The sequence below is a fragment of the Pteropus vampyrus genome, unplaced genomic scaffold (genome assembly GCF_000151845.1).
Source record: "Pteropus vampyrus isolate Shadow unplaced genomic scaffold, Pvam_2.0 Scaffold108, whole genome shotgun sequence".
NCBI lineage: Eukaryota > Metazoa > Chordata > Mammalia > Chiroptera > Pteropodidae > Pteropus > Pteropus vampyrus.
The window spans coordinates 2,393,224-2,414,983 of NW_011888889.1; the positions used below are offsets into that span (position 1 = coordinate 2,393,224).

Genomic DNA, 21,760 nt, shown 5'->3' on the forward strand with positions numbered 1-21,760 from the left:
AAAGTGTACAGCTGAAACTTATTCGATTTCGTTAACCAATGTCACCATAAAAAAATTAATTAATTAAAAAAAAAGACAAAGAAATGAACAGTAAGAAAGAAGAAAAGGAGAAACATAAGGTAAGTAAGTATATGACATTCAGTATCAGAATGCAGGTAACCCCTTTCTGCGTTTGCATTCCGCCATTTCACTTTTACCAAAGACCTACATTAGTATCATAACAGCTTTTTTTCATGAAAGTGAAAATTCTTTTGGTTAGTGAAAACAAGTACTAATATAGGTCTTTGGTAAAAGCAGTGATATAACGTGAACTTTCGGAAAGCTGAGAGAGAGCGGGGATACTCTTAGGAAAGCAGAAGAAACCTATAATAGAAATTCCCAAAAAACTGGACAGCAAGAGGGAAGGACGTTCTCAAAGAAATACTTTTATTTTTCAGAACTGAACATCCTGAGTTTTTGGATTGAAAGGACTATTGAGTGCTTAGCACAATCAATGAGTAAAAGATCTTTACCAAGTTATATTAATATGAAATTTTAAAACATCAGGGGCAAAAAAAAAAAAAAAGATTCTGCTAACTTCCAGAGGAAAGAAAGAACAGGTCAAGATTCAGGATGGCAACTGATTTCCAGAGAACAACACTGAAAACCGGAAAATAATGGGGCAGTGCTTTCAAAGTTCTAGGGGAAAAGGTGTGTCATTCTAGATTTCCACTCCTGGACAAACGGTTGCCTAAGCATGAGGGCAGAATAAAGACATTTTTAGGCATAAAAGATTTCCAACATCTATTTACCATGTCGCCTTTCTCGGGAAGTATGGAGGATTGTACTCCACTTCAAAAAATGAAAAGAGAGAGGAGGACAGGGGAGATGGGGTAAAAGAGAATTTTTGACAGATGAAGAAGTGAGATCCTGGAATGACAGTTCTGCATCGGGACTAGGGAACAACCATTCTAGATGGGACAGTGAGATAGAGAGATACTGGAGGCATTTCTAAAATTATAATAAAAATTTACATATTACTTGACATGGTAAAATATATTAACAATATACATTTGGTTCTGGAGATGAGTCTTGGAATGAATAATATGTAAATGAGAAGTACACAAAAATTAAGCAAACTGAAAAGGAGAAAATGATTAATTCTGGGGAAAGTAAGAAGGTATATAAGGAAGGAAACAATAATTGATGATATACTAATTAATTTAACAAAATATGATCTAACTATACTGAAAGGATGGGGAAGGAGAAATTGTGAGTGTGTGTATCTTGGAAGGGGTTTGGGTAATAGAGTCAAATCCTCATTTTCTTTTGTAGGAAATCAACAGTAAATCTGAAAATTAAATCAAGAAATATTGGTATAAGCATGTTATCTTGAAATATGAAGGCAGACACCAAAAGAAACTGCTAGATTTGAAAGGGATTGCCCCTGAGGAGAAGAAAAGAGGAAAGAGGGATGCTGTATTTTATTTAAACCCTTTAGAGCTCTTTGACTTTTGACAATTTGTACATATAACTTTGATAAAGAGATATTAAAATATAATTCTATGCAATGAAAGTTTTAAACATAAACAATAGGATATTATACATTCTTCTGTACCTTGCTGTGTTCCCATAAAAACATCTTATAGATCCTCTCATATCAGCATGATAAATGGACTTCATTCTTTTTCATAGTTACATACTAATTCACTGCATATTTTTGTTGACATACAAATTTAGAAATATATATATTACGATATTACAATCCCAGAAGTAAAATTCTCAGTCAAAACTTTAAGATATTTCTATTTCTCTCCAAAGATGTTGCACCCAAATTTATAGCCTCACCAACAACTGCCCCACACACTTATCAACACTATATACTACGGAACCATTCTATCTTTTCAATCTGGTATGTGAAAAGACGTATTGACATTATCATCATTAAGGATTTAACTTGTGTTTTTTAAAATTTATTTTTCTAAAAACTGTTTATCAGTACCAATTTAAAAATAATATCCTCATTCAGTCTCTTCTCCATTTTCTTATTTTCTCTATTCCATTTCTCATAAACACTTGTCCTTCTCTTCCTTTACAATACTGCACAAAATTTATCTTTTCCAGAAAACTTTTATAATAATGTTTTTACTTCCTCTGAGCACTGTATATTTATATGCATATAGTCTCAATTATAGATATGTTCTTCAGTTTAAGATGTGTGCCACAATACTGACTGTGATATAAAGAGAATTATAAAGATATAAAGATGTAAAGAGAATTATATGTTTGTATTGGTTTTCATCTTACAGTATTTCACATAATTTAAAATATGACTGATTGCAAGATGTACCATTATTTTACGAGCTACTAAGAAAGTAAAATTGCTGCCAATTCAAAGGAAAACCACAATGCTTTCTTAGCATTTAAAATTTTTATCTTATTAAATATTTTACAATTAATATTTCTGCATCCTTTGTAAGTAAAATCAGCAGGTAAAAATGTTAATTTATTGTATGGCCATAAAAAGTTGGATAATTAGTGTATTTTGAAAACTGGTAAATTTCTAGGAGTCACCTTGGTAAGATGATTCCTACAAAATAACCAACATTAGTACAAAAGGGGCTGCTATAGTGTTGGTTCAATAATTTTAAGCCATTTAAACAATCGGTTCTGTAAAGCAAAACTGATACGCCATTAAGTCACATGTAAACTTTCTGAAAGCTACCCAGTACCAATGACCATAATTCTATAAAGTACGAATTCCTATTATACACTGAGAGGCTTTATGGCTCTGTGGTTTATTTACCAACAAAAGTGTTGATGAGATTAGTTTCATTGGCATGTACAGCTGTAGCAGAGGGTGTAAGATTGCCAGCGGTTTGGCAACCACCGAAGAGTTCCAAAGTCTGGAGATGACATTTTTCAGAGAGACGTTAGTCCGCGGATATACAGAACAGCAAAGTACTGTAAGTTTCTTGATTCAGGAACAGGTATATTTATTTTAAGATAATGTAAGTATGTCAGACAGGTTGCTTTACAATTATATTTTACAATAAGAACAATAAACTGGAACTTAAATAAATTTCTTAATATGAACTCATTCTGAGACGTACTAAAAACTTTGATCATGTAGACTCTCTGTAAAGAGTTTGATACTAAATTTTTTATGTATAGCTTCATCTTTCCAAAGAATAGTTTGTAGAAGGAAATAGAATTGCATACATGTATCTAGTACATTACTATTTTCAACGCACTTAAATTTTTTTCAATTGATGTAAACAATAATCCAGTGAATTATTTTTACCTCTCATTTTATAGAGGATAAAGTTCAAGAGTGATAATATGTAGGGAATCATTGTAATTTACTATTCTTTCCCATTTTAATTGACCAGAATATTTTGCTTATTCCCATTTAAATATCATGCAGCAGTCTTATGAACAGATGAATATCCATTCACTCTGATAAGCAATGAAGAATAAAGATTGCATATGTAGTATTTCTTGAGAGAATGGCAGAACTATAAATAATTTTAATGAGCTAATTCAGTTTTTAATGTCCATTTATAGGACTGTTATAAATGGCAATTTTTCCATGTATGCAAGATAATATAATTTATACTCAAAGATAAAAATATTTGCATTTTTTCAATTATTTTAGATAGCAAATAATATTGAGAGCATTCAGTGTAAGGTAAAATAGACCTGGGGTATGTTAAATGGGTGGGTACGCAGGCATTATCATTTAGTAAATCAATTCAATCAACCTTGAAAACAGGTGAAATTAAATTATTATGCTATACAGAATCCTCAAATTTAAGAATCATATTTCTATATTAATGTCATAAATATCAGATAAAGAATGTGAAAAGTCAAATACATAGTCAGTGCTAATGAAAACATTTTCTTGGAAATGCCACTACTTTTATAAATAGGCTGATGCACAGCTATCAATTTCACATTTAATAACTTATAAAAACAAAATCAGTAGTTCCTATTTTCCTGTGCAAAAGCAAGGTAATAGTTGAAGTGTGTGCAACTGACATTAAATACATCTCGGAAAAGAAGATACATGAACATATCTTCCAAATATAACACATTAATATGTTAATTTAAATTCACTGTTCTACTTTCATATAGTATCCTTTTATAAACTAAACTTTTTTAATTGAACAGATTTCAATTAAGTTCTATTCACAGTATTTTCTCCATGTGAAAATCAAGTTTTGTTTTTTTTCAATAGAAAGTTTTTCTTTTCTCTCCTAAGACATATTATTTTGGAACAAAAAATTATATTTAAATTATGCATTATTACTGACTGGTTGGCATCACTCTGCATGTGGTCCTTTTGCAAGAAAAAAAACGTGAAGGTCTACCTAATATTTACATCAGTCTTCTAAACCATTTTATATTAGTCTGTTACAGTACTCATTTTGATGCTATAGACTTTACTAACAATATACAATAAGTTATAGAGTTGTAAGATATTTTTACTAGTGTTATAACATATACTAACTGCATTCAGGAGCAGCATCATGTTAAAACAATAATGGCAATGACAATGACTATTGCTACAACAACTACCATTATTCTACCATCAATGTGTGATTTTTTGAGGAAAAAATAATCTACATTTTAAATTTCTTTACCATATACATAAAATAATACCAGACATTAGACATTCTGTTGACTTTGGGAAGTGAACAAAAACTTAAAAAAAACTTTATATGATTCAAACAATGTATGTTAAGTACTTTTAAAAGTTAAAAGTACAATGTAAACCATCGTATTGTATAGTAGCTTAATTTCTATTTGCTTTTCATAACAATTTCAATATAATTAAAAATCAGATAAATAATATGGATTTATCAACAATTCTAGGGCCCTAAGATAAATCTTAAGGAATATTTTTAAGGTAAGTTCACAGTCTAAAACCAAAGAAAATAAGTCGTTCACTTTTAAGTCATTTAGATTCTAGGAACCATATATTATTTTGAAACTAGGCAAATTTCTAAAGAAACTTTAAAAATATTTAAAATACATTCTTATATAGTCATTGGAAGTATCTATATACTTCTGAAAGGAATGAAAAAGTGCAGAGTTCAGTAAATCAAGACAAGAGTTCAACGTGGTAACACATATTTGTAGTTAGTACAAAGATACATTTTATGTGTCTTACACTCAAAAACTCAGTTCAAGAAAAAAAATATAATTAGCCTTTTCACCTTTTCCTTCATTTCTACAAGTTCTGATCTCAGACCTGCTTCTGTTCTCTGAAATTTTTACTTCTTGCATTTGTCATGTAGATAATAATCCTTTAAATTTTGCTTTACAAGTACCTAATTAAAAAATATATAAAAGGAATATTAATTTAGGGTGAAATTCAGAGGTGATGGCATTTATCAAATATTATCATGATAATAAGAAACAGTGAAGCACACAACAAAAACAACCAAAAGAAAATATAAATATCAAATACTTAATCATAAAACATTTCCTTTAATTTAAAAGTTCAGTATTTTGTTTAGTAACTTGTCTAATCATCAGTCTTATAAAAGTCTAGAATAAATGTAGTAATTTTTATCTATGTCCTACTATATAGAAACAATAGTGTCAGTGTGACACTATGACAAGTTAGTTGGGAACACTACCTATCAGCATTTCCCAAAATGGGTTCCGTAAAACATTAGGCCTCAAAGCTACTTTGCAAAAGACCGAATACTCCCATTTTCTTTCGGAGAGGCACATAAATAGTGGCATATTAAGGTTGCAAAAGTTATGACGGGGAAGGAACCTATTTAACCATGTTTATTATGCTCTTTCTTAAAGGTACTGACTAAGCAGTTTTTTTTTTTAAAGAATAATATGGTCTGATACCACTTGGAACCACTTTGGTAAAACTGCTACAAATATAAATGTTTCTAGCTTGAGAAAAACAGCAAGAAATATATATTTGCAAGCATGTAGAAATGAATAAAACCTTCGATTTGGGACCTAACTAATCAGAATCCACAATACACCAAAATTTTATAGATTGACTTTTATAGGTTGACTTTTAAAAGAGAAAAGGGAAAATAAACACCTCATTTTGAAGATCAATAAACGTGAGGCATTTCTTTGAGCTGATACAAACTGAAGGGACTGCCTATCTCTTCCTCAAATATGGCATTCTACAGTGATAGTTAATAACAAATAAGATGGCTTTGCCATTAGACAGAATGGGGCTCAAATCCTAGTTTGTGACTTACTAGCAAGCTATCTTGGGCATATTACTCACTAAGCCTCTATTTCCTCTGCTGTTAAATGAGATATCTATCTGTGAGGACTAAATGAGATACTCCATATGGAAGAACATTTAATACAGTGTCAGGCACCTAAAATAAATCTTAAAAAAAAAATTAGCTGCTATTATTGTAGCAGATATTTGGAATCATGATCCTAAGAAATAGTAACAAATATTCCTTAGATGTTAATCATCTTAGATTACAAAAGTCGATCTGGAGTCATTATTCTGTATCTGTTCAGATATCAATCTGCAAATTAAACACATTTCCAATCAAGGTACTCCAAGAGAACTCCAGTCAAATGAGTATTTATTCCAGCTCATTTTTAGATCACAACTTAATAGTGGGAAAGTAGTGCTTTATTATAATGATTAATTATTAAATTGAATTACTGGTCTAAAATTAAATCATTACAAGAGTAATTCTTATATTTAATTAGTGACCTAAAAATTAAAAACAAATTCTTTCAGCTATTCGTTAAATGTCATAACAGAAAAATAAATCATGTCCTTTCCATATTGTTACTGAACAAATTTAGACAGAGAAGCTTACATACTTATCTGCTATGAAGTTCTTTCTTCAGACAGGATTTGAAAGTGGGATACTTCTGAACTGTTTTATAACCCTGTGAAACAGGATTAAAAACGTAAATGTAAATAAAATGTCATGAGGCCACAGGTATGCAATAAATAAAGTAAGCAAAAATAAAAACACATAACACCAAGGGAGAAAAAAATACAGCGTCAGAGGTTTATAGTATAGTTTCTATTTTAATTTGATCTTGCTACTCTAAAATTTTTGAAGAACAATAAATTTCAATATATGCCCTTTCGGGTTTTTGTGCCATCATCTTAAATATTAACAACTAACCACTAGATGGCAGTTAAGTACACAGTATCTTTACCAAGACAGCTTGGATTTAAAAAAATCATTAAAAAGCTTTAAAAACATTGTATAAGAATAATCTTAATTTTTAAAATATATATAACTTTTTCTCTTTTTAAATGTACAATGCTTAGGGGTATTCTTACCAAAGAGGGAAGATTGAATATTCCAGCTGTTAATAATTTTTTTTCATTTGTGGTACAATCTACAAATATATTAGATGCATAAACATTTATTGATACATGCTATATTTCATTCTTTAAAAAGTATTTTTGAGGAAAAAAAATCATCGATTTTTCTCATTATTTTGCAGTGTAGGATGATAACAGGAAGAATATTAAAAGGACAAAAAAGTTTTTACTTTATTTTCCATATAAATAGTACTGAATATGCAGTGACTTAAGTGCTGCAAGTTGCCTAGTGGAAATCTGTGTCACATACAATGAGAAACAGTGATATTTCTTTTTCTATACTAACAAGTCTGACAGCCAGTGTGCAGATTGAATTCATCGAAAATATGTGGCAACATTTCCTCCCACAAATTGAGAAGACATTATACTAATTGAATATGCAAATAAGTTATTAAAATTCAAAATGATTTTATATTTTAAAAAAGCATTATCATCTCAAATTGTTTTGGGCTAGAGACTTATACTTTTCCTTTTCAAACATAATAGTTCATGTTTATAATATTAAAAATTTACATAAATTGTTTCTGAAACTTGGATATTTTCTTTCAGTTTTTAAAAAGGATATCAATAGGCTTGAAATTTATAGTTTTACCCGGAATCCTCTATGGAGTCTGTCTTTCATAATTCCAATAAATTCTTTATAACTTAATTGATCATCTTTGTCAACGTCGAAAATCTTGAAGACTGTGTTCACTAAATGTGGCGAAAGTTTGAGGCCAGTAGCTACGTAGACGGCACGCTTAAATTCATCTAGATAAATGTTACAGAAAAGGAGTAAACCATTAACATTATTCTTATAATATGTATTAATTACTAATAAGGTTATAAAAGAAGTTTTTTTCTACATGAGTCATGATCTTATGTAATATGACTCTTCATTACTCATGTTATCTTTAAGGAAACAAAATTTTTATAGTTTTAAAGGGCCAAGAATAACTGTATCTTAGTTTAATAATGCATTCATATTCAATGAATATTTAATGAGCATCTATTATCAGCAACAGACACTTTTAGAGGTTATTAAGATGAATAAGTTCTCAGGAAACTTACAGTTCAGATGGGAGATGAGATACCTCCCCAAATAACCCTTATACAAGATGACACAAAAAGTACCAACAAAGATATAAGAATTTGGAATTGAGTGATTCCTTCTGTCTGTAGTGTGGAATAGGGAAAGGAGAGAGGAGAGCAGCGATTAGGAAAGGCTGCAATTTTGTATCTGAGCTGAGCCTGAAGGATAGATGATTTCAACATGTAGAGATAAAAGAAATGGCAGATGAGATACATGAATGAACAATGGCATGGAGGGAATACAAGTATAAGGCACATTTAGAAAACATTGAGCAATCTGGACATACAGGATCTAGAGCTCTGTACAGGGACTTTGAGGAGAGGAAACTACATTCTTTAACATGCAGTTGGGGAACTAAAGTTTTCCATAGCAGGTGTGTTGTAGAAAAGTTAATCTGTGTTTTAGAAAGTTTATTTTGTGAGTTGTCAAGGAAACATTGGAGAGGAAAGTGGGTAATGGCAAGAATACCACTGATGTGCCTACTGCCTTTTAAGAGGTAATCATCTGAAATAAATGTTGTAGCAGCAGTAGGAAAAATATATATATACTCCTAGCACCTGCAAGAGTACTCAATTAATTTTTTCCACTTTCCAGTTCCACAAAGTAAAAGAACAACTGTCCATTCTGAACCAGGTAAACAGACATTGACTTTTTTTTTTCTTTTTGAAGTTAATTATGTTTATCATGGTAGTAAATGCTGGTCTGGGAAGGCAGGGTTCCCAAAAGTTTTGGTGTTAAAACACTAAATTGAGTTGAGTTGAGAAAGACAACTTATTTGAACACTTAGACTAGACAAAGGGTGAAATATGACAAATTTTCAGGTTCCTCTTCCTCAGTGAATGAATAGATGAAGCTAAATGAGGGGTTTAATCTCTGTTTTGGGGAGAGAGATAATTATCATCAACACTTAGGGGACACGGTTTGGCTTCTCCCTAGAACTTGGCAACAAAATAAAAAGACTATCTTGCCATTTATTAGATTATAGCAGACACAGGTCAAATCACCTTAAAGACATAACATTCTTCATATGGCAAGAATATTTTAAAAGGATATGGCTATGAGGGAAGAAGGGAAAGTAGTCATAGCCACAGAATCCTAGAAAAAGAACTTGACTCATTAGTCTACCTACAGGGAAGGAATGAGCTGGTCTTGAGGTCAACACCATTCTGAATTCTATGAGTTGTATTTCTATGTAAATTAAGGAAAATCAACATTCAATTTTATATATCATTTTTAAAACTTGGTTAATTTAAGTCCATAGCTAAAAGCTGATTCTGTTGACAAAATTCAGGTTTCTGAGCCAGCAGAGACTGTGGGTAAAATCAGTAATATAAACACCATCCTGTGTTGATATCTGAGGCATGACCAGCTGGCTCTTCTCTAGGTAGATTCACAACCCTCAATGTTAGCGAGTGGCCATGAGGTTTCTTCCTCTTTGAACCTTTACAAACATAATTAGATTTTCCCCAGAATATGAAATGAAGAGAAATAATACATTTAATACAAAATTCAGCATAATTCCCTAAACTTCCTTTAAGGAAAACAGATCTTCCACTGAAGTACACAACAAACTTTCAGGCAAGTTGATGGCTTATATGATCTATCCAATTAATTTTCTGTCAAAGTCCCTAGAAACAATGTAGGATTATTTTTTGCTTTTAATTTTTGAAAGATACTTACCTTGCCCTATAGAACGACTTGCAAAGTTATACATATTCAGGGCTATTGCAAAGTCTTCTAGGTTGTTTAAAAACTGGAAAAATGACCTGAATTCATCAAATGTGATACCCTATATTGAGAGAATATATGTAAATATACTTAGTATTTAATAAGTATACTAAAATAAGTAGTATTAAAATAAGTATCTATACTAACTAGAAATAAATAGATTAAGCATGAGTAATATATTTTGTAAGTAAACATTTTCAGAGCACATTCTAAAACCTTCTTTCCCCAAATGGAATGTAAAATTCACTCAGATTTTTTTTTCCCACTGGGCAGCGTTGCTACCATTAGCAATGACAAGTGAAAATATTTTTTACAACACTGTCACATCAGCACAAAGTTCCAAAAAATGCTACAATAAAAATGGATAAAAAATCTTCAATTTTAAAATCTGTATTTTAGCTGAATTTTTTAAACCCTTAAATATGATGAAGAAAATAAACAAAAAGATGAAAAAAACTTGCAACAAAGTTTCTTCTGTACATGTACTTATTAAATACAATTAAGCACTGGGTCATTAATGTCTTTATAATGATGATGCAAAATCAAAATGTTGAATAAGCCAACGGTGGTGTATTTTTATTTGTTCTTGCCATGATAACATTGCCAAGACAACAGAAAGAAGTACAATGACTATATACAGATAGGTCCAATACTGGGCATGGTGTGGGATCATGGGAAGGACTGTGGAACGTCATTCATACAAAATGCAGTTATTGCCACTGCTATTACTTCAATTAAACAGTAAAGTTATTTAAAATAAGCACAATGTATCTCAGATCATACAAATTTGGACATGAAGAGCTGTATTTAATTAATGTGTTCTCTTCAGCAATATTAACATAATTGAAAGAAAAAGTAAACAGAAAAGAACAGGGGCAGGAGCTTAGTTAGGCTTAATAAAACCTTAATGTAGGGTTCAAAGGGAAAGGAAAACTAACAAGGCAGCATTAAAAAACTCGGGAAAAGACCAGTCTATTTTCATTAGTCAACTACTGATTAAATGATTTATTATCAAAATAATATTTATCATTGAAATAATATCAAATTTTGGAATATGTTATTTCTACTTCAATTACAACTCCTCTTTATTAGCAAGGTGAATCCTCACTGTCTTTTCACATTTTTCTCTTTCTCTTTGCTTATATTAACTTATGGCTACTTCAACCCTGGATTCTGCTTTGTGACCTGATCCCACCTGCCATGTTTTCCAGAGAGGACTATCTGAATCAGTTAGGGAGACTGAGACAGAAGGGGTCTGACTTGATGTGGAAAGCTTGTTGTCAGAGAAACTGGTCACTGCTCTGGTTTTGTATCGGTTTATGCTGCGACCAACTGCTACAGCAACAGTCTGTCTTAAGGTGACAGGTTAATGCTAGTAAAAGTAAAAAACAGGAGGATGGGATATTTTTAAGCAAAGTGTAAACAAAAATGTCAATGCTTTTGGGAAGCATAAAATTAAAAACTAAATCAAAGAATGACAGAACACAATGTTCACCATCTGAACCTTCACATATTCAAAATAGATTTCTCATGTTTGAGAAGACAATCAAATTCAAAACCATACAATAATTCTTTTGTGTAGATTAAACTCTTTGTGTATGGAAATATGAAACTGTAAATTGAAAAATGGCAATCATTTTGATGGAGATAATTTAAAAGAATCCATTCTTAACAGCAGTGAGAGAAAGAGACTAGGAGATTAAAAGAGGGAGGGTACAGTATAGCCATTTCTTCTCCCTCCCCACTCGCACTCCCAGAATCACTTCTGTAATGAACCATTAGGACTTGAATGTGTCATAATTGTTAGAAGTAGAGTGAAAAGAAGTAGCTTACATTTTAACAAAAATAAAATGATGATAGTAACTGAAAAATTTAAAGTATCAAAAATATATACATACTGAGAGTTCAGAAATAAATCAAATATCTGTGGTCAACTGATTTTCAGTAAGGGGCCAAGATATTTATTGGAGAAAGAACAGTTTCTTTAACAAACAGTGCTGAAACAACTGGGTATCCACATGTAAAAGAAAGAAGTTTGAGTCTTATTTCACTCCATATATAAAAATTAACTCAAAATGTATCAAAGACCTAAATTTAATAGTTCAAGTTAAAAAAACTTGTGGCATTAATTGACACTATCAAAAAAGTAAAAAAGACAACTTACAAAATGGAAGAAAATATTTGCAAATCATGTATCTGATAAAAGTCTAGTATCTAGAATAAAGAACTTATACAAATCAACTGTAAAAGGACAAGCCAATTAAAACATGGGTGAAGGACTTGAATAGACATTTTTTCTAAGAAGGTATACGAATGGCCAACAAACACAGGAAAAGATGTTCAGCATCATTATTCATTGGGGAAATGCAATCAAAACCATTGTGATACAACTTCACACACACTAGGATGACTACAATTAAAAAGGCAGAGACATAACAAATGTTGGTGAGGATGCAGAAAATTATAAACTTCATACATTGTTAATGGGATTGAAAATGCTGTAGCTACTTAGAAAAACAGTTCTTCAAAATTAAACATTAAAGTTGCCATGTGACCCAGCTCTTTACTCTGAGGTATATACCAAATTCTCCAGAATTCAAAACGTGTCCACACAAAAAAACTGTACACAAACGTTATAACGACATCATTCAAATAGCCCAAATTGAAAACAACTCAAATGTCCACCAATTTAAAAATTGATAAAATGCCGTGTATCTATATAATGGAGTATTATTTGGCAATAATAAGGAATGAAATGCTAATATTTGCTACAAGATGAATGAAACTTGGAAAAGTTTTGCTAAGTTAAAGAAGCCAGATGCAAAAGGTGTCATGCGATACCACTTACATGAAATGTCTAGAACAGACAAATCCACAGAGAGAGGAAGCAGATTAGTGGTTGCCGGGGGCTGATGGAAGGGGAAACGGGAGTGACTGTTTAATGGGTGCAGGGTTTCTGTTTGGGATGATGAGAAAGTTCTGGAACTAGTAGTGATGGTTACACAACACTGTGAATGTAGTTAATTCCATCAATTTTACTCTTTAGAATGGTTAAAATTTTTTAAACGGTTATTTTACCACAATAAAAAGTTACATATACTTATTGAAATATGTCATTCAGGATGTGAACACACGTACATCAGTGCACTTGAACTGAATTGCAGCAAAGCATAAGTGGACAAAACTGAGATAGTTAATAAGACATAATTTAATAAAAAGACAAACCAGAAAATGCTGTAGATATCAAACTGCTACTATAATTACACTGCTTGTACTAGTTGATAATGTGCTCTATCTGTAGCCATGACAGTGCTCTCAGTGTGTGCATATGTTTATCTTTGGTTGGGGTACCAAAGCCTGCAATAATTATTAGAAAACTAGAAAGAGACTAGGGAATGATATCATGGAAAATGGTGGAGTAGGGTGCTTAAAGAATTAGTCCCTCTGCTGAAACAATGATAAGCTGCGAAATACTGATAGAATCAACTGTTTTTTTGAACTCTAGAATCTAATCCAAAGTTTATAGCAAGAAGGGGACAGATGAATGAAGAAGAGGGTGCCTGAAATTCGTGAGAGAGTGTTGTGGTGTTTTTATCCCCTGAACTACTATTTTTATTTTTCAGTGCTGTGGCAGCTTTTGGGACAGCAGCTGGTGTTCCTGGTTTGGCTTCCTGGTGCCAGAGTGCTACTATGGACCTTATTCTTAAAATGTTGTGGTGTGCTATTTGACCTGTCTAGTGGTTCCCCAAGGGACCAGCACAGAAGCTGACTTTTGTTTCACACCCTTCTTCTTGGACCGAAGTGGCTTTCTTGGCAACAGTGACATCTATCAAAAGATTTAAAGACATACACACTCTGTGCCAGCCTGGGGCAAGGGATAGTAGAAGGGACAAGTGGCAGATAGAATACAAAAGCCTGGAAGAGGCGAACGAGAATGGTTACTGGTAGAGCATGAGGAGCTCAAAGAGCTATTGCATATATCTGGAAAATCGGATATGCCTCGGAATTGATGCATGCTTTGAAAAAGACCTGAGAGGACCCTAGCTTACCACATCTGGCAGATCTACGGGCTCTGTGGAAGCAGGAGGTAAAAACAAATGAAGAGGCTTAGGTAGCCTGGCTTAGTGTTGAAGGAGTGCTCTAGCTCAGGGCTGAGTTGCAAAGACTAGGAAAATACTATATTGTTTTCTTCCTGGCTCTGGACATTTAAGGAAATCTTTGTCAGTTACTGGCTAACCACTAAGATAATGGAACACAATATTTAGTGACTGTACACAACAAGAAATACAGTCTCCTCCACTTGTACAGTTACCTTTCCAAGTTACTTTGCAAACTGACAACTGCAGGTAAGAATCTGATTTCTAGAGTTACTACAATATAATATTCAAAATGTTTAGTTTTTAGTAAAACATTTACAATGTGTACAAAGTATTAGGAAGTATAATCCATTCACAGGGGGAAAAAAATAAATCGACATAAACAATCCCTGCAGAAGCCCAGATAGTGGACTAAAAAAATGAAGAATTTAAATCAACTGTCTTAAATACACTCAGATAACTAAGTGAAACTATGGACAAAGAATTAAATCAGGAAAACTAAGTATGAACAAAATGAGAATATCAATAAAGAGACAGAAATTGTAAAAAGAAACCAAACAAAAATTTTGGAGCTGAAAAGTACAAAAACTGAAATGAATAACTGACTGGAGAGGCTGAACAATAGAATCGAATAAGTAGAAGAAATAGTGAACTTAAAGATAAGACAATTGAAATTATTCAGTCTGAGAAGCAGAAAGACGAAAGAATGAAGAAAAGTGAACAGAGTCTAAGACACTTGGGGACACCATCAAGTGTACCAGTATATACATCATAGGACTTCAAGAAAGGAAAGAGTGAGAGATAAAGGAGCAGAGAGAATATTTAAAGAAATAATGATTGAACACCAACCTCCCAAATTTGATGAAAGACCTGAGTCTATACATCCAAGAAGCTCTATGAACCCCAAGTATGGTAAACTGAGAAAGACCCACACCAAGACACATTATACTCAAACTGTCAAAGCCAAAGACAATCTTGAAAGCAGCAGGAGAAAAGCAATTGTTCACATGGAAGGAGTACCCAATTAGATTAACAGATAATTTCTCATCAGAAACCATGGAGGCAGTAAGTGAGTACGATATTTCAAGTGCTGAAAGAAAAAAATTCTGTCAACAGAATTCTATATATGACGAAATGAAGAAATTTAGATCTAACTCAGATAAACAAAAGCTAAGAGAGTTCATTACTAGCAGACTTGTCCTACAAGAGATGCTAAAGAGAGTCCTTCAGACTGAAAAGAAAGCAAACAAGACAATAACTCAAAGCCATATAAAGAAGTAAAGAATTTTGGTTAAAGTAAAGGTAATTATATAGATACTACTTCTACACACACACACACACACACACACACACACACATCTCAGCAATTCCACTCTAAGTATATACCCCAAAGAACTGAAAAGTGGTACTCAAACAAATACATGCACACACATATTCACAGAAGCACTATTCGCAATAGTCAAAGGGTAGAATAAAGCTCAAATGTCCATGGCCAGATAAATGAATAAACAAATAGTGGTACATATGTACAATGGAATGTTATTAAGCCATAACAAGGAATACAGTACTGGTAAATGCTACAATGTAGATGAACCTCAAAAACATGAAATAAGATAAACATGAAAGGTCACATATTACATGTTTCTATGTACATGAAATAGCATAAGTAAATCCATCAAGACAGAGCACAGACTGATGGTTACCAGGGGCTGAGGGCAGATAGTATGCGGGGGAGGGAGTAAGCAGGGCAGGGAACGCTTATTAGGTACAGAGTTTACTTTGATGTAATGAAAATGTTTTGGAAATGGATAGAGATTGTCATTACACAACAGTGCCACAACTAAATGCCACAGAACTGTTCAGTTTAAAATGGTTAATTCTGTTACATGTATTTTACCTTAATAAAATAAAAAATAAATAACTTGAAAAATTCAAATAAATCATCAGAACACATTATCATACAAGTAAAAACCATTCAGAAAACATGATCTTATGAGCGCAGCACCTCAAGTGTATAAATTATGTTTGTTCTCAACACAAAATTCATGCTCATCTCATATATTAAGTATGACACTATTTATACTGTTCAAGTTATATAGGTAACCAATCTAAATGGCAACTGCATAACTTTTAGAAATATAAACAACTTTAAAATGTACAGTCTGGAATAAACAGAAAATTCAAACTGGAATTTACTGGCTGAATAACTTAAGGTAAGTCACTTAAATCTTTCTGAACGTCAGTTTCCTCAAAGCTTAATAATGATCATTTTATTACTTTCTTGTTAATATTTATATTTTGTGGTTATTCTGAGAAGCACTTTCCCTTCCCTCTACCACCTCTATCTACATTCTCTCCTAGAAAAGTTTACCTGGTCTCATGGCATTTAAGATTTTTAAAAATTATTTTATATGGCAATGTATTCACCTGTTCAAAATTCCGAAGGCAAAAAAGAGTATGTAACACAAAATCTCCCTGTCTTCCACCCTTGTTCCTTAGCCATGTAGTTCCTTTTCTTGGAGGAACCAATGTTTCTAGTTCTGAGGGTCCTTCCAGAATTAGCATAGGCTATCTTTTTAAATAAGTGGTAGTATGCTATACACATTGTTGTAAATTTGGCTCTTTTTTATTTATATATCTTGGAGGTCGTACTATATTAGTACATAAAGAATTTCCTTAGTTTTTTTTTCAGCTGCACCTTTTTTTCACTTATAAATATAATTTATTTAATCAAGGACTTTCTGAAAGATATTTAGGTAGTTTTCAGTCTTTTATGATAAATAACCTTGTATATCTGCCATTTCATACAAGTGAATCTATCTGTGGGTAAAATTCACAAAAACAGTAAAGCTTTAAGCTCTACATCTTTAAATAATATCTATCAATTCACTCAACAGGGTTTCTAGGTATTATGGATATAAGAATAAATAAAAAAGATAAAAATATCAGCCTTCCTGAAGCTTACATTCGAATTGGGGGAGACAGACAAAAAACAAAAGTATATTTTATTGTTTATCCAGATTAACAATGAAAAATAAAAATAGGCAAATTACATAGTATGTTAGAAGATGATAATGCTAAGGAAATAAAAATAGATTAAGAAGGAATAGCAAATGCCAAGGGGGAGGACTGTAACTTATATAATAGGTTATTACTTATATCATAGGTTATATATTATTTATAAATAGGTGATTATTTATATATTAGATTCTCACATCATTGAGAAATAATATAGTAAGCCATGTGGCTATCTAAGAGAAGAGTATTCTGGGCAGTGAAAAGAACATATACAAAGAAGCCCTGAAATATAAGATTGCCTGGTATTGGGAAACAGTAAAGTGGCTGTGTGCCTGGAACAGAGTGAACAAGTGGAGAACGACAGGAAATGAAGTCAAAGGTAATGAGGGAACAATTTCTACAGGCCTTTTCGTAAAAATTTTGGCTTTTACTTTGAGAAAAATAAAGAGTTACTGTAAAATCTGAATCATGATATAAAGCATTTCCTTAAATGCTAAACAGAGAGCAGACTGTAGAGAGGTAAAGCTGAAAGCAGAGAGATGATTTAGGAGGCAACTACAATAATCCAGGCAAGAGAGAATGGTGACTTGGGTGGCAGCAATGGAGATGGTAAGAAATGGTCAAATTCTGATAGAAGCAGTGTCAAGCGCATTTGTGGATGGACTGTAAGTAGAATGTGAAAGGAAAGAGTCTGAAAATTTTGGCTAGAACAACTAGGAAGATGGAGTTTCCACTAACTGAAACCGGGAAGATGGTATGTGGAGCAAAATTTCTTGGGATGATCAGTTTAGATTTGTAACTATTAAGCCTAAGATGTCTAATGGATACCCAAGTGGAGATGCTGAGTAGGCAGTATAATGTAAAAGTGTGAAATTCAGGGGAGAAGTTTAAGCTGGATACACAGCTTAAATACTAATGATTACCAAAAGTAGCCCTGACTGCACTAGAGTCAAATATCCAACTGCTTGCATAATTTCTTCACTTAGATATCTCATAGGAGTCTCAGACATCTCATAGGAGTCTCAGACTTACTTGTCCAAAATAAAACTATTGATTCTTTCCTTCAGAGTTCAGTAAATGGCATCACTCTTTCACCTTGTGGTTCAGGTTAAAACTTAAAAATTCTTGATTCCTCTTTTTCCTTCACATTGAAGTATAATCCAGCAACAAGTTCTATCAGCTCGACTTTTTAAATGATCCAATATCTGACCACTTTTCTCTACTCTGACCCTGATCCAAGCCATGCATCTTTTTCCTGTACTGCTATAACAACACCCTAATTTGCCTTTTTCTTTCAAAGCTAGTCCAACTAAAGTTTATTCTGTACCAGCCAAGATGATTTTTTTGAAACATGAATCCAATCACATTTAGCACATCAGTCAGATCATATTTGAGTGTAACAGTAGACAGCAAATACTTGCTGAATAAATACTTGCTGAATGAATGAACATCACACCTATGCTCTAATGCACGGTTGGCAAACTTTGGTATTTGCTGTTTCCTCTGCTTAGAATATTCTTCGTCCAGATCTTTGCACAGGTCATTCCTGAGTCTTTCCTCAAAAGCTACCTCTTCAGAAAAGCTTTCCTTAACAGTACATCTTTCTCACTCTCCCTGACTTTTGGTTCTCTTCATAATATTTACCGTTATCTGAAAATGTCATTTATTTACTTTTTACTTGTTTACTGTATCTCTCCACTACTGATTTCCAAGAAAGAACGATATTGCTTGTTACTTGATCCACAGTGGCTAGAATAAGGCCTAGTAAACAGTAGATGTTTAATATCTGCTAGATAAATGAATGGAAATTAAAGTATTTTAGAAATATAAACTGCTATTCAAATAGTAGTAGTTGCTATTCTTTTGGAGAGAAGGGGATGAGGGGTGAAAGGAAGGGAAAGACATAAATAGGATGTGGTAGTATTATCATTCCTTGGCTTAGGGTCTTGGGTTTGAATCCTTGGGCAAGTGTCTAAGTACCTGAGAGCCTCAGCTTCCCTTTTTCTAAAAGAAAGATGTCAATATCTGGAAGGTGTTCTAAAGATTGATGAGATAGTGCCAAAAAAAGAAAAATTTTTTTTCAATGAGAAGCAATGGTGGTTCAGTTGCCAAATTTCTCTTTTTACTGTAATGATTTGTAGTGCTCATGATACTTCTAACAATTAGAAGTTTTCAGAGAAGCTGAATTCAACTTAAAAGAAAATTTTTTTATTTTGAAATAATTTTCGATATGGAAAACAGTTTCAAAAATAGTACAAGGAGGTCCCAAGCACTCTTCATCCTGGAATTAAACTTAAACATTACAGATTTCTATCAGTGTCCATGTGATGAAAGAATAAAAAAAGATTCTTTAAGGCCCTAAAAAATACCCTTGTAGTTTGACATAGTACAATTTCCAATTTTTATTTTTATGGAAGTGTCTATGAATTGGAAAAATTCAGTTTAACATGTAAAACAGGAAAAAGATCCCTAATTAAGAGATTCATGTAAACTAATGGCCAAATGCATCAAGTCCTGTTTTCTCATTCCTTAGAGGACATGGAGAATTGTTAGCACTGTCAATGTATCCATTTTAAACGAAGTCAAACTATTTGCAAGTTTTTCTTGGACAGATTAACTTGATCCTTGTACAAACACAAATAGAAGGCAATATATCCAAAACATCCCACGCTTGAAGGGGTACCTGTAACACCAGTTCTATTTGGTTGCAATGATGCATTCAAATACCACTAGATAATGCACAACTGCTAAGAATTGCTGACAAAACACTCACTACTAAACAAATAGACAATCAGTTGTCCCAGGTTCTTAACCATTCATGTCATCCAAACTCTGAAAAAAACCTCACTTTGCTGATAAGATTACTCGCTCTTCAATGACCTTTTATTACTCATAAGATTACTTATTGCTGATAAGATTACTCATCTTCAAATGACCTTTTTATTAAGGGTATTATAGAAATGAATTGTGTGACTGAAATGATATCAATAAAAACTGCTTCATAAGAGGAGATGTTTATGTAGCAGTCAAAGCATATAGCTCAGCAGAATTCTCTTGGAAAACGACATTTATAATTTGAATAAAATAATTGCTAACAACCTTAGAGTTTTCAAAATATCTAAGAAAAATATGGATTTCTACCTAGGATTTTAAATTAATCAATTTTTAAAATTTAGCCAGAGCATTTAGGACACACAGGAAAAAAGAATAAAATATATCCAAAGTATCTATTAATTTAAAGAGGAGTAAAAGAACTACCAAAATGAACTCTCTATTTTATAGACCTATATAATTACAAGATAACCTATGTAACAAAATAAATATGGAGGATTAGATACCTTTTCTTCGGATATACTGTAACGCACATTTTCCAAAAATACTGATGTATTTTCTACATTTGTATATCGTAGAAGAATATGAGCGAAATCTTCTTCACTGATAGTATTCATCCCATTAGAGTAGGAAAGGAATTCTATTTCTAGAACTTCTGTTTGGAGGTTATCCATGAATCTATGACAAAAATAAAGAATAAATAAGATTAACGAAGAGTGATGGTAACAGATGGTTCTTAGCCTCTCAGGGCTTTGGCTTCCTCATCTCTTAAATGGGGATAACAAAAATACCGTGCAGAGTAGTTAAGACACTTAAAGGAATTAGTGTGCAGTGTCTACTGTTTACTATAATAAACACTACACACATGCTTATTGTTGTTATTATTATTATTATATTATTATTACTACTACTCTGGCTTATTGAGACTAAATAATTGGTAATATCTTCTGAATATACAGAAAATAACAATCCAGATAACCATTTTTTAATGATTCAGTAACTTCTTGTTATATTTATCAGTATAACCACTGGTATACAGATACTGATGAAAGTGAATATTTGCTATACATAGTACCTTCAGTTAAGATGAAAGCAGCATAGAGGTATCACTGTACTAGATAATTCTAATTCTAAAGACTTTTATGACTTTAGCATGTTAACACTTTCAATACAAATAAAAAAGTAAGCTCACCTATAAAAATCTTCAAAGTTGAGCTCAGCTTTTCCCTTTTTTCCAAAAAAATGTACAAGGAGTGTAGTATCTGTTACTAAACTTGTAATGTCATCAGCACGCTTAAAAAAATCACGATTTAAAGGTTAGCTGCAATAAAACAGAATAGGGATACCTAATATCCCTCAAAGAATTTTATCTACACATAAATATCAAAAACATAAATATATTAACATTAGGATGAAAAGCATAAGGCTGTATTAATAAATGCCAGAGAAAATAGAAATATGAATAAGATCTATATCCTCAAAACATTTTAAAGATCCGATTATATTTTAGAAAGTTTTCAACCTCAAATTATGCTTATAGAATACCGATATTTTAAATTATAGTTGAACTCCTTTAGTAATCACGTAAATACTTTATTTTCATTTAAGTAATTTATAGTATGGATTTTCTTAATCACCCTGAAAAATCCATTCTTTTAGGATATTCAAAACAGGTAA

The 21,760-nt window shown here is 32.2% G+C and overlaps 1 protein-coding gene across 4 annotated transcripts in view; it reads right to left on the reverse strand.

The window, feature by feature from the left end:
- Positions 1-2,944: 2,944 nt before the first annotated feature.
- Positions 2,945-21,760, reverse strand: part of MICU3 (mitochondrial calcium uptake family member 3) — a 76,838-nt gene continuing 58,022 nt past the window's right edge. For 3 of the 4 annotated variants that reach the window (XM_023533683.1, XM_023533682.1, XM_011365270.2), the window contains 6 exons: positions 21,276-21,376; positions 20,590-20,761; positions 10,089-10,197; positions 7,929-8,086; positions 6,817-6,885; positions 2,945-5,315 (listed from right to left, as the gene is read on the reverse strand). In XM_023533683.1, the coding sequence (XP_023389451.1) occupies positions 6,817-6,885; positions 7,929-8,086; positions 10,089-10,197; positions 20,590-20,761; positions 21,276-21,376 (609 nt within the window). In that variant the 3' untranslated portion in view covers positions 2,945-5,315. Of the gene's footprint in view, positions 5,316-6,816; positions 6,886-7,928; positions 8,087-10,088; positions 10,198-20,589; positions 20,762-21,275; positions 21,377-21,760 lie in introns of those variants that run through there. The other variant, XM_023533684.1, reaches the window with a different exon arrangement.